Source organism: Quercus robur, chromosome 10 (genome assembly GCF_932294415.1).
Source record: "Quercus robur chromosome 10, dhQueRobu3.1, whole genome shotgun sequence".
In the NCBI taxonomy this organism is placed as follows: Eukaryota; Viridiplantae; Streptophyta; class Magnoliopsida; order Fagales; family Fagaceae; genus Quercus; species Quercus robur.
In genome coordinates, this window is record NC_065543.1 from 44769301 (window position 1) to 44783742 (window position 14442).

At 33.1% G+C, this 14442-nt stretch overlaps 1 protein-coding gene across 1 annotated transcript; it reads right to left on the bottom strand.

The window, feature by feature from the left end:
* Positions 1-1164: 1164 nt before the first annotated feature.
* LOC126704224 (flavonol 7-O-beta-glucosyltransferase UGT74F1-like) lies at positions 1165-5686 on the bottom strand. The gene is made up of 3 exons (XM_050403240.1): positions 5533-5686; positions 2933-3077; positions 1165-1594 (listed from the first exon to the last, which is right to left on the bottom strand). Exons 1-3 carry the CDS (start codon positions 5684-5686, stop codon positions 1165-1167), a joined length of 729 nt encoding a protein of 242 aa, XP_050259197.1.
* Between the last annotated feature and the right edge of the window lie 8756 nt (positions 5687-14442).

Below are 14442 nucleotides of genomic sequence, written 5' to 3' on the forward strand. Positions count from 1 at the left end.
TGCTTTCTTAATATGAAGTTTATTAAATTGCTTTACAACTACAATTGATGAATCAGAAGAAACCTAATATTGTAAAGTGTAGTTTAGAACTTTTGATAAGTCATAACATACTGACAATACATGTCCGTTACTGCCACAGAATGAGCTTTTGGTAATGATACTGATAAATCTTAATTTCATAATGTTACCCTGTCAAGAGGAAGTCACCTCAATATCCACAAAGAAAACAAATCCTTCGAATCAAGGTGAAGGAGTCACGTCCACATACTCCATATTTGGCCCCTATTTTTTTAGGTTTTGCAATGAACCTCAAAGATCGTTACAAAATTATTTGTTTAGATGATTATGTGACTCTACATCTACTGCGAAGACTGACCTAGATTTGCTTTGATTCTCAATGACACCAAACTAGAACTTAAATTAGATGATTTACAAGGCTGAAAAAAATATGTATTGACTAACCTGCTCAGATGACAAGATTAAAAAGCATGGCCATTTTCTTATTGAATACTTGCAATTATTCTTATTAAACATCAGAAGATAAAATTACATATTGAAAGGGCTATGTGATGTACTCGGTCAAGCTTTTTCAAGTCTCTTTCCTGCTATTGAGACATATTATTATCAAAAGTAGTTAATTTTGTTGATCAAGTGCCATCCAAAATCAAGCTTTCTTCCCCTCCTTTCACCAAATTCCCTAAAAATTCATCAATGTTCTTATCTGAGCTTCCATGTTGAGAAGCTCTAAATAAAAATCTATAGTTATATGTTTCATACTTATCCATTGTCCAAGATTATCCTGAATATATTGAGAAGCTCTAAATTATTTTGAAATTCCTAGGTCTTCTGATCTCATCTCATATCACAAATTAAAAAATAGGAATTCACCTATCCGATCTTCTACCTTTTCCCTCTTAACATCATTTGTTTTCTCAATTTCCATGATCGTCTATCGGTTTTAATTTATTTCTGGCAGATTATATAATAATTCTATGTCCCTGATTTATTTAACCATGCTTATATAAATCAGTATTTACAAATTATTTTTCTTCCTGGCATCTATGCTTAACAATAGAAAATAGTGCCCAAAGCAAACAAACAAACAAAAAAAAACCAACATACCATAGTGAGTAGTCTAGTTAAACATAAGCTGTTACAGAATACTCAGTCATTTTTATCCAAACAAGTAAATTTTTCCACAATCACTACCAAATATGCAGAATTACTTGAAGGCTGAGCAAGAAAACTAGGCAAGTCAAAAAGGCCAAGTGAAGGTAATCCAGGCAACAACACAAGCTCAGTTCTTCGCTTCACTGGCAAAGTCAGGCAACCATGATCGATATGCCAGTACATGGAGCATACAGAAGCTGAGTTTGTCAAGAATACTACTGCTCCATTAATGCCAAATTTCCTGGCCACATCAAAAGCCCATGGAAGCAAAGAGTCATACACAACACAGTTTACTGGTGAGGCTGAGTCTTTGAACTTTGATATGAGCTCTGCTAAAGCTTTTGAACCAACTGATTTAAACGACTCGAAGTAGGCTTCTGTACTAGGAGCTTCCCTATATCCACCTTCATCATAGCCATCTGAGCTGCTCAACACCAACAGTGGTTGCATGGATGGACTTGACAATGTAATGGGTCGTGGTTAGAGTGGCCTTGAGCCCTTTGGAGGCCAAACGTTTGACAAACTGGAGGATAAGTGAGCACAACAACATGATGGGAATATGTACGAAATTCCCAGATCTATGAGATGTAAAAAATAAAGAAAAAATATATGCCAAAGAAAAAAAAATAATCACACATAAGACAGTATTTATGTGGTTTGGTAATTTGCTTATATCCACGGAGTTGCATGGATTTCACTATTTTTAAGGAAAAACACAGAGTGCAGCTATACAATTTTCTCTCTCAAAAACAACATAAAACCCTGAACTCCAAAACAAAAATTTTTATATTCTATGCATAGGAATCACAATGGACTACAAAAATGGGTCAAAAATTATTTCGGGTTGGGTCACAATCTGAATCAAACACAAATAGACTCAACAAAGCCCAACAAATCTCCCACTTGGAGACTAGTTCAATTACCAACATCAACCGCAATCCTCCAAAGACATTCCCTCATCACTGCAACTCATTCTCCTGTCCTCAAGCTAGAAGACCAACTGAAGTTGTCTCATTCATTAGTGACACTCTTAGTCAACATGTCTATCGGGTTCTTAGATTCACAAATCTTTTCAAGTACTACCAGTTTATCTTCAACAAGGTAATAGATAAAATGGTATCTCATCTATATATGTTTCGACTTTGAATGAAAAGTCGAATTTTAGCAAGAAAAATTGTACTCTGATCATCACTGTGTAGAATGCCCAACTTCTACTTCTTACCCAATTCATCCAAGAAACTATGTAGCCAAATCATCTCCTTTCCAGCTTCAGTCGCTGCAACATACTCAACTTCTGTATTAGACAAAGCAACAATCATATGTAGATTTGAAACCCAAGATATAGCTGTACCACCCAAAGTAAATACAATCTCAGTAGTACTCTTTCTACTATCAATATCACTTGCTTAATCAGCATCTACATAACCCTACAGTTTCAAACTTGCACTTGTGAAGCAAAGACATATATCTAATGAATCTTTCAGATATCTCAGAATCCACTTGACTACCTTCCAATGCTACTTTCCTGGTCTACTCATGTATCTACTCACAACTCCCACTGCATGTGCAATGTTTAGCCTTGTACACACCATAACATACATCAAGCCGCCAATAGCTGAGGCATAGGGTACGTTACTCATATGGTCCCTTTCTTCTTTTGTCTTCGGTGAGTATTCTTTACTTAGTCCGAAATGACTACCCAAGGGTGTACTCTGGTTTAGCTTCATTCATGTTGAACCTGCTGAGAATCTTCTTCACATACTCTGTCTGTGAAAGCTTCAATGTATCATTAGCCTTGCCTCTAATGATTCTCATACCAAGGATTTGTTTTACAGCTCCCAAATCTTTCATTGTAAACTGTTTTGACAATTGCTTCTTCAGATTATTAATCTCTTCAGTGCTAGACCCTACAATGAGCATATCATCCACATACAACAGTAAAATGATATAAGAATTGTCAAAGAACTTAACATAACTACAATGATCAACTTCACATCTCTTGAACCTAGTTCTATTCATAAAACTATCAAATTTCTTGTACCGCTGTCTTGGAGCTTGCTTTAGGCCATACAAGCTCTCTCAGTTTGCAAACTAGACTTTCTTGTCCCTGAACAATAAACCCTTTTGGCTGACTCATGTAAATGTTTTCCTCCAAGTCACCATGAAGGAATGTTGTCATCACATCTAACTGCTCAAGATGTAGATTCTCTGTAGTCACCATTCCTAGTACCAGTCTAATTCTTGACATCTTCACAACTAGAGAAAATATTTCTGAGTAATCAATGCCCTTCTTCTGTTGGAACCCTATGACAACTAATTTGGCTTTGTAGTATTTGCTACCATCATGTTCATTCTTTATTCTGTATACCCAATTGTTGTGCAAAACCTTCTTTCCTTCTGGCAATTCAGTCAGTGCACATGTCTGATTCCCTAACAAAGAATCCATCTCATCCTTCATGGCTAACTCCCACTTGCTTAAATTTTTATCTTGCAAGGCTTCATCATAACACTTTGACTCACCACCATTAGTTAACAGGAGATAATTTAAAGTAAGTGAATAACGTTGTGGAGGTCTAGTGATCCTGGAAGATCTACAAACTTCAGCTATAGGTGTACTCTAATCTACCTGTGAATTTACATTCTCCTTTTCTTTTTCACCCCTTTTCTAGACAGTATTTTCAGTCAATTCATCTAAGTTGACAAACTCATATTTCTTTTGATCTATTTTTGTAACATCTGGCACTACAGTTGATTTGTCCTTGTACATAACCTATTCATTAAATATCACATTTCTGCTTCTGATGATTTTTCGGTTTTGTTCATCCTAAAACCGATAGCCAAATTTCTCATCACCATGGCTAATAAAAAAACATATTTTAGACTTTGCATCAAGTTTACTACGAGCATCAGAATCAATATGAATATAAAAAATACAACCAAAAACTTTTAAATGGGAAAACATTACCTCTTTACCACTCCAAACCTCTTTAGGAATTATGAACTCTATGGAAACTGATGGTCCTCAATTTATCAAGTAAGTTATAGTACTAATAACATCAGCCCATAAAGTTTTTGGTAATCCAACATGCAACCTTATACTCGTAGCACGCTCATTGAGAGATCTGTTCATGCACTCAGCCAGGTGTCCCAAGAATGGTCTTCTCCATCCTAATTCCACGTGCAGTACAATACTCATTAAAACCTACATCTATGTATTCTCCTCCATAGTTTGATCTCAAACAGTTTACTTTCAAATATGTTTCTATCTCAACTATGGTCTTCCACTTCTTAAAAGTCTCAAATACATTAGATTTATTTTTCAGAAAATAAACCTATATTTTTCTGCTTGAGTCTTCAATGAAAGCTATGTAATACCTTGAACCTCCAAAGGATGCAACCAAAGAAGGCCCCCACAAATCAGTGTGTATTAACTCCAATTTTCCAGCCTTCGATGTCCAGTCAGTTTTCAAGAAGCTCACCCTTTTTTGCTTTCCTAAGATACAACTTTCACACATATCAAAATTAGTAGACTTCAATTCTGGCAATTTCCCTTTTGACAATAGCATCTTCATTCATTTCTCACTTATGTGACCAAGTCTACAGGGCCATAGACTTGCACTGGTCTGCTTCAGCAACTGCAATTGTATCTCTTGGACTTGAGATCATATACAGAGTACCAGTTTTCTTTCTACAAGCCAATATTATGGCTTCCTTTATAACCTTCCACGTACCACCAACAAATAGTATTGCATGCCCTTCATCATCAAGTTGTCCAACAAAAATCAAATTCCTTTTCAGATCAAGAATATGTCGAACCTTTTGCAATAACCAGAGAGACCCATTGGGCAGTATAATCTGGACATCTCCCATACCCACAACATCCAAGGCTTTTCCCTCAGCCAAATACACCTTACCAAAATCACCTCTAACATAGTTCTGTATGATTTCTTAGTGTGAAGTGGTACGAAACAAAGCTCCTGAATCCAAAACCCAATTATCAAGTGGACTATCTACAGCAAGAAGTAGTGCATCTTGTACCTCATCTGTTACAGTATTAGCAGAATCATCATCATTCTACTTCTTAGGGCTTTTGCAGTGCCTCTTAAAGTGGCCAGCTTTGCCACAATTCCAACATTGTACTTGTTAGCTAGATCTAGATTTACTTCTGTTCTGATTGCAATTTCTAGATTTTGAATAACCCCGATTTGAATTTCTGTCATTATCTCAACCTCTTATCTCAAGATTTAGGGCAAAACCAGATCTTGAGGTTTCACCTGCATCTCTTCTGTGAATCTCCTCTACCAGAACTAGATCTCTTATATCATTGTACTTCAGCTTTTCTTTTCCAGTAGAATTGCTTACTGTCATTCTCATAGCCCCTCAACTGTTTGGCAATGAAGCCAAAACGATCAGTGCCACAAATCTCATCATTAAAATCATTTTCTACAGAAGATAGCTGATTTGTGATGGTGTTAAATTCATTCAGATGTTGTGTTACTGATGCATTCTCTGCCATATTCAAATTGAATAGTTTCTTCATCAGATACACCGATTATTTGCTGATGGCTTTTCACACATACCAAACAAAGCCTTCATTAGATCTACTGTGATCTTCTCCTTTACAATATTATGTGCAATAGACCTTGACAAAGTTAATCTGATAACTCCCAGTATCTTCTGTCAAGAAGAGTCCATTCATCATCTTTCATAGTTGCAGGTTTCTCCCCCAAAAGCGGTAGATGCAACTTCTTTCCATAAAGGTAGTCCTTGATTTGCATCCTCTAGAATCCAAAGTTTGTGCCATTGAATTTTTCAATTCCAGATGCCTTTCCTGTTTCCTCTGCCATTGCTTCCACTCAAACCTAAACCTAGGCTCTAAAACCAATTGATGGGAATATATACAAAATTCCTAGATCTATGAGATGCAAAAAATAGAGAAAAAATATATGCTAAAGAAAAAAAAATCACATACAAAACAATATTTACATGGTTCAGCAATTTGCCTACATTCACGGAGTTGCAAGGATTTCACTATTCTTAGGAAAAAATACAAAGTGAGGTAGTACAGTTTTCTCTTTAAAAAACAACATAAAACCTTAATTTCCAAAATAATAGTTTTTATATCCTGCGCATAGGATTCACAATGGGCTACAAGAACAGACCAAAAATTATTTCAGGTTAGGTCATAATTTGAATCAAACACAACTAGGCTCCACAAAACCCAACATAACATGATTGCTCCTTTTTCTTGTTTTCATGGATGTACCTTGATTGATGAATAGAAGTCATACTTATATGCATTGCTTGAGGTGCCTTGAACTAAGTTACCATGGAAAACTACAACTAAATATTGAAAAAGTGATTCACCCTTGACCACAGCGGCCAAACTTGGTGAATGATTTTTGGAGAAATTACACTTTACCCACCTGTGGTTTGTTCAAAAAACACTTTACCTACCTGTAGTTTAAAAATTAACACTTTACCCACCTGAGGTTAGCTCCGTTTGTCTCTCGTTACCCACCTCTGTTAAAAATAGGGGTAATTTGTATATTTGTTATCCTTTTATTTCTCTCTCCTCTCAAAACTTAAAAAATTAAAAGAAAAGAAGATCTAAAAGTTAGGTTTTGTAAAAATTAAAACCTAACTTTTACATCTTCTTTTCATGTATCAACTTTTAAATCTTCTATTTTAATACATTCCCCTCTTTCTATAGAACACACACATAAACAAAGCTAGAAGAGTTACAAATTTAGTATCCCTTTTCTATTCTTTGCTCAATGGAGTTGGTTTACTAAGCTCTTTTTTGCTTTTTTTTTTTTTTTGTTTTTTGTCCCCGCTTTTTTGTGGTTTTGATATTCAAGTACAATACAAAACTAACTACAAGAAAATTTATGGAAGAATCCTTGACAACTCTAATGTTTTGTCTTATGCTCAAGGCAATTGTCAAAGGCAAACTAAATAAATTTGGAATAGAATGTAGAAGAGCCCTACAACTTCAACATAACTCGAGCATTGTTAGAAAATATCTCCCAAATGCTTTCTAGACTAGAAAAATACAAAAAATATGAGCTGGTTTCAGCTATTAAAAGACAGAGTCCTTTCTTTTACACTTTGTAATCCAACACCATTATGCAAAGAATAGAAAAGGGATACTGAATTTGTAACTTCTGGCTTTGTTTACGTGTGTGTTCTATAAAAAAAAGGGGAATGTGTTAAAATAGAAGATCTAAAAGTTGATACATGAGAAGAAAATGCAAAAGTTAGGTTTTAATTTTTACAAAACCTAACTTTTAGAACTTTTTTTCTCTTAGTTTTATAGTTTTTTAAGTTTTGAAAGGAGGGAGACATAAAAGGGTAACAAAAATACAAATTTACCTCTGTTTTTAACAGAAGTGGGTAACAAAAGACAAATGGAGCTAACTTCAAGTGAGTAAAGTGTCAATTTTTAGACCACAGGTAGGCAAAGTGTTTTTCGAGCAAACCACAGGTGGGCAAAGTGTAATTTCTCCATGATTTTTTAAATAGAAATTCTGATGAAGAATAGTATTGTACCTAAATAGTACTGTCTTGTCGTTCCTCATTTCTAGGAATACATTGGAAAATTATTGGTTTTCAGATAAATAGGAATTAGACCCACCAATCTATAGGCTTGCTTATATGTGTTAGTCAATTAAATCTGATCACAGAAGCCATTCTTAAGATTGACCAGTGCTAATTTTGAGACAAGGTCTACTAGATAATCTAATCAAGTTGGATGGATGATATTACTTTGCATTTCTACGAATGCATTACTTTGCATTATCTATCTAAAAGCTGAAGCACATTTATTGTTGCTACGCTCCAATTGAGCCACATCAGCAGCCACGTCATTATCTTTTTTGTTTCCAATTTTTCCTATATATATTTTAAAACATTTTCTCATTTAAGGTAACTTAAAAATTCCATTATTTAAAAATTAAAATATCTTTTAACCATTATTTTTATTATTAATTTTCCAAAACTCTCCCTCCCTTTTACCTCTTCATCTTTCCACTACTTTCTAACTCAATATCATTCTCTCTCTACCCTTTTATCTTCATTCTCAACATCTTACTATAAATTTGACATCTTCTTTTCCACTCTATGCATAGTTTTCTCACGCAAAAAAGGTTACTTCTCTCTCTCTCTCTCTCTCAATTTGTTTTTCATTTTTTGTTTGATTTTTTCTTGTTATTGTATCCATACTTTAGGTTGATGAACTTTTGTGTTAATTAGAATTCAAATTTGGGTTGATGTGATTTAGTTTTGTGTTTTAAATTGTTATATTTTTTATTCTCTTTGATTATTAAATATTATCTTACTGCATTATACATATAGTATATAATAATATAATGCTCCTATTATATTACATAACATGACTTGGATAATTTGATGTTTATTATTATATATTTTATTTTTACTCTTTTTTCTTCTCATCTTATTTTATTCAACATTTAAATTTAGTCGCTTCCTCCGTACTATTAAATTATGTAGTACAAATCAAGAAAATGGCTAGATACACACCTACCTTCCTTTAGGGAAATCAAAATATTTGTGTGATAAAGGGTCATATAATTTATAGTTTACATAGCACTCTTTGAATGTGTCTAGGCCTAGAAATTTGTAGACTTAAAAGGCTATTGAGAATGGACTTTTTGATTCAAGACTAAAAAAATATGGACTACTATATGTCATTTAGATAAAAACCTTTATCATAGATATATTAATTTTATTTTATATTATGTGTTAGCATTGTGTCTTCTTTTTCTTCTTCTTCTAAAAAATATTATGAATCATCTTTAAAGGATGCCAACAATATTGATCTTATGAGAAAAGTTACATAAAAAAATTGAGAAAAAAAATGTTTTATATTACAATCTACTAAAAATGCATTTTAAAAAAATGTAAACCTTTTTTTTTTTATATCACTAACGTATTTTACAGTTACCAAATTTGGTAACTTAAATCTTAATATTATTAAGTTGTTTCGGCCAAAAAAAAAGGTTGTCACAAAAGAAGAGTTCTTGTAAATTTTTTTGCAAGATGAAATATCTATTTTGTAGACTACCAAACCAAACTTGATAATTTGCAAATGATGGAATCACTCGCAACAATATTTGCATAGTTATATAGTTCCAGCTAAAGCAATCAAACATACTTTTAGTCTTCAAAAAACACATATCTACCTTAAACGTTCCTTTTAGATAGTTTTAACTTTTCATATAATTTTACCTTTACATATTCATCTATTTTATTTAGATTCTTTTATAATAAAAAATTTTAATTTAGATATTTATAAGTAAACAATGAAATAATAATTCATGAATATTCAAAAACCAAAAAAAAAAAAAAAAACTATTTATACATATTTATCTTCTACAGTTGTATAATTTTGCATTTATATATTCATCTACTTTAATTCAGATGTTTATAACTAAATAATGAAATCTATAAACAAGATAATTAAAACAATCATATTTCTACAATTCAAAAAGTCACCATTTCTTTTTTCAAAAAAAAAACTTTTACATTTCCTTGGATTTTTTTTTTTTTTTTTTTTTTTTTTTTTTTTTTTTATATATATATATATATACTTTGACATACCACTAACCTAACCACTTCATACATTAAAAAAAAAAAATTTAATGCTCTTTACTATTTCTATTAAGATATTATGTGTAGGGTTAAAGGCCTGAATTATATATTGGGCCTTGGGCCTTGGCCGAGAGCATGAGCAATCCGAAAAGGAACAAATGGTGATGAATGATTTAGACTTAGGATTTAATGAGCAAGATACGAATGGGAAGTCAGTCTGAGGAGGAATAACTCCTCGGATACGATAAGTACAACTCAAATATGTATTCCAACAATCTGGGTGACCTTCCAAGAAGCTCCATTGATAGGGACATGCATCATGAACATACGAAAAGGAGAGGAACCCAAAAATATATAAAGGAAAGCTGCTACCATCGCATTGAATGCACTGCAGCTACTTTTCTGACCGCATTTATGTGGAGAAGACCCCTGAACAGTGCTGCCTTAGCCACCATAACTCACAGAAAGCCAAAGAGGGTGTCTGATGGGACAGGTACTCAAGTAAGGGCTCAAATGACCAACAAGTGTAGGATCAAGATAATCCAAAGGAAACTATATAATGTAAGGGACCTTCCATGAGGAAGGGATCGGAAAAACAAGATAAATAAGACTGTAGCAATCAAAATTTTATTGATATCCAACTATTATTGATTTGTATGACAAAATACCTCCTCGGACAGTGAATTCATTCAGCTCTATTTTCCTTGTTCTTACTTGATCATCTTTTAAATCCAAACTAGCCGTTGTTAAATTCATTAGGGCCTAGTTCTTCAATCCACTCTCTACAAATTTATTGTACTAGGCTCACTGGGCCAAGATCCCATACATCTTGGGCTTGGGCTGCAAAACGTGTCCCTACATTATGGATGTCTTAATTGATTGAGACCAAACTAGCTAAATTCTTTTATATTTCCTTGAAAATTCAGAAAGGGAAAAAAAAAACCCTTTGAGACATACTACTAACTACATCTAACTACTTAAGTCATCCATAATATCTATTTCTTATTGATAACTATAAAAATTAAAACTAGCGAGGGAATATACAAAGTTATAAAGAATAAATGAAGGAAGAAAAAAAGAAAAGAAATCAAACGTCAATTAGTAACTATGATTTGGAAAATAAAAAAGTGGTCAAAAGAAGTAAGAAATAAAATAGAGATGACTATACAAAGGACATTGAAAACTTTATAATGCAATAAAATCAACTATTACATTCACTTAATTAAATCAATAATCAACAATTAAATATAATAATATAAATTTTAAACTTAAAACTAATCAAAATGATAATGGTAAGAAATGTTATAGACAAGATTATGAAAAATATGATGAAACTATTTTTTTTTTTTTTTAACTCTTCATTAAGTTTAGGGACTAAAATAGTATTTTACTTAAAAAATTATCACATGTAATGCGTGGGTCTACAACTAGTTGAAATAAAGCCCCACAATTGGAACAGGATCACTCCCTCGTCCCCATCTACTTCCTCCAAAACTTTGTGATCAATAGAAATGGAAATGGATCCCACAAAAAGAGGACAAGAGGCCACCTAGCAGTATTTGCTTCTTGTCATCAAATAAGAGATTTAAAGTTCGAATCCGTGAGCAATCATCCATCATAAAACAAACACCATAGGTTGAAATTCTATATAAGTAAAAAAAAATTAAAAAGTGGTATTATAATTTGATAATTAGGGGAGGACGGAATTGAACCTAGATGCTTCTATTGGAAATATTAAAAAGTATCAATTGAAGTACAAAGCTCTTGACAACATATGTTTGTTTTGTATAACATAAATATTTTCATTCTTTTTTTTTTTTTTTTTTTTTTTGAGTGAGCAAGTGTAAAGGATGCTGCATATGTAAAACCAATTGCTATCTAGAGCATTTGTGATTCACAATAGAATCTGGGCCTCCAGGTTGAGATTCTAGATGGAGGTTTTGTCGAAGCTTATAAAAAGGCTACGATTTCCAATTCATAGAAATGTCTAAAATGTTCATTATTATTTCTATCACCTTCTCGGTGGTGAACTGGTGTTATTGTCGCACACTTGGGACAGATGTACAACATATTTGTTTGCTTTCCAGACGAAATATGCGAGTCGTTTATTTTGGATGTGAGTGAGAGTGTGATTAAGTTCAGTTCTCAAAAGACAAACAACATGATATACTGAACTATATGTGGGAACTGGGAAGTTAGCATTGATATGCAGTGCCTAGACACTAACCAATCACAGGACAGAAGTACTGTATGCCCTCTCAAATGAGTGTTTTGAAGGCCTTTGGATTAAATGGATTTCAAACATTATTTGATCAGAAATACTGGAGAATCACGATAAATGTGGTGAGAATATGCAGTCACAATGCAATGCTGGTGTTAGCAAAAAAATGGATCCAGAACTGGCAAGTGCTGTAGTGGCAGTGGCAAGATGGTGTGGGATACAAAAGAAACAAATGGATGGCACCTGCTTATGTGTTCAAATACAGATCAGGCAATAAAGTATTACCAAGATGCTACTATTGAGAATGAGGCATAAAAGGACACTGCAATCAGTTCAACTCTTACACCAACTGACTCTACTACTAAGGAAAGGAATCAGAAGCATCATATCCTATCAAGGAAACACAAGGTGTGCAAACATCAATTAGAAGCCATTCCTACTCTTCAGAGACAGTCAATCTAGCTAAAGTGGCACCATGAATGTATATGCATGTTTTTTGGTCTAAGCTTTAGCAACTGTTTTGTCAATTTTAAGTATTTTCATATGGCTGCCCTAGTTGGGTCAGATCTAGTTTCCTAATTTTCTGGCTTCTGTCTAGTTTTGTTTACCTTACTAATGAATTTTGGCATTGTCACAAAAATAAAATAAAATGGAAATCTCACATCCCATAAAACCTTTCAACCATAAAAGTCAAGTTGTTAAAAATTTGCAAAATTGCATCGCAAATTTATTTTCTAAGCAGTTGGATGTGAGATCTTCAGTAAAGTATAAAAACATATGCTGAATATAGTGTAATTAACCTGACTTTGAATAGAATGTAAACAAATTCAAACTTCCACAAACAGAAAATTTCATAAGTTAAAATTTTTCTTATTTGTCTTACTTACAATAATAGGTCACTTAAAAATTTCTTCCATCTGAATACCATTGTCTTCCTGTTCCCTTGAAAGAAATGCTTAAGAAGCTGCTTATCGAAATTTCTGTAGGACCCAGTCATATATCTGATCAACTAACTGACAAATCTTTTTAAACAAGCTATATACTGCATTGAGTACAAAATCAGCTGTGCAGTAGAGACCCTTACAAATTTGTTGGTATAAATGGCGCAGTACCCCTAGGATCAGGATTGGACATAAATTAACCATGAATAGCCATAAGGGAGAAATGATTATTGCGACAATTAGCTCAATAGCAATAATTCCAAAGACCAAACAAATGAACCTCAATATGGGAAGGTACTCATTGTCTTGGGGTAGCATTTTTATCTCCACATATGCAATGCCATAGATGATTGTAGCCATGATAAATAGCAAGATGATAGCAAAATGTGTATCAAGTGGTGAGACACCCAAGACTTGAAAGTGTAGACCAATTAAGGCAGTTGGAAACGAGGTGAGGAAGACAAGAAGCACATGAAATGCATCAAAGAAAACGCGTGCTTCATCACTGGCACATACACAAACAAGAAATCCTTCATGTTTAACATTACTTTTTCTTCCAAATATAAGAAAATCAAAAACCCACAAAATCCACTTAACTTCCAAAAAAAGAAAAGGTTCAACTTTATTAGGTTTATCTCCCAAACCTACCACAATGAGTGCAATTCAATGCGAAGAGATGAACAAGCCACTAACAATATTATTTCATTCACCCTTACAACAAGAAATAATCTTTGAAAATTTGTCTTATCAAGAATTTTAAAAATTCAGTCTTTCTGTGTATATGCTTGTGCACTGGTGAGTTTGTAATAATTGAAGTCATTCAATAAGTATAAGTCTGATATAAGACTTATTGTTCCTCATACATGCATTATATTGATGTTGAAATGTAAGCAACAGCCAAACCGTAGTCCCAAAACTTTTGAATCGGTTAGGGATTCTCAATAAACTAATCAAAGTTAGTCATATATAATATTATTTTCTGTCATTCTGTCTTATCCAAAATATACTATCACCCTTAGGGACGGAACCAGGATTCATACCTGGGGAGGGCAAAGCTTAAAACCAAAAAAAAAATTATGAAAATAAAAACTAACATCTATTTCATATTCAACAAAATACTATATACAAAATAAGTATTTCTTAAACATTTCATATTATAAAACACATCAACAAAGTATAACATACAAAATAAGTGTTTCTTATTTTGTGCGTGATTTTTGTTTAGTCCATATTTATTTTTTTATTTTGTTTTTGTAGTTAAAGGGGCATGAATTTTATTTATTTATTTATTTATTTTCTTGTAGGTCAATATCTAAATATTTTAGAGGAGGAGAGACAAATATATATATATATATATAAGGGCAAATCTTAATTTTTTTATACTAGTTTTTTTTTTTTTTTTTAATGTTGTGTGGGGGGGGGGGGGGGGGGGGGGGGCAATGGCCCCCCTCTGCCCCAATGTAGATCCGTCCCTGGTCACCCTTTTACTTGATATGT

Bases quoted from the DNA above. Each gene is read 5' to 3' on its own strand.
- LOC126704224 (XM_050403240.1), bottom strand. From the start codon at position 5,686: ATGGCAGAGAATGCATCAGTAACACAACATCTGAATGAATTTAACACC. The intron at 3,078-5,532 runs GTAAGCAATTCT...TGCTCATTGTAG, and splicing joins GAGGGGCTATGAGAATGACA to GGTCTAGCACTGAAGAGATT. The intron at 1,595-2,932 runs GTATGTGAAGAA...GGTGTTGAGCAG, and splicing joins TTGAAGCTTTCACAGACAGA to CTCAGATGGCTATGATGAAG.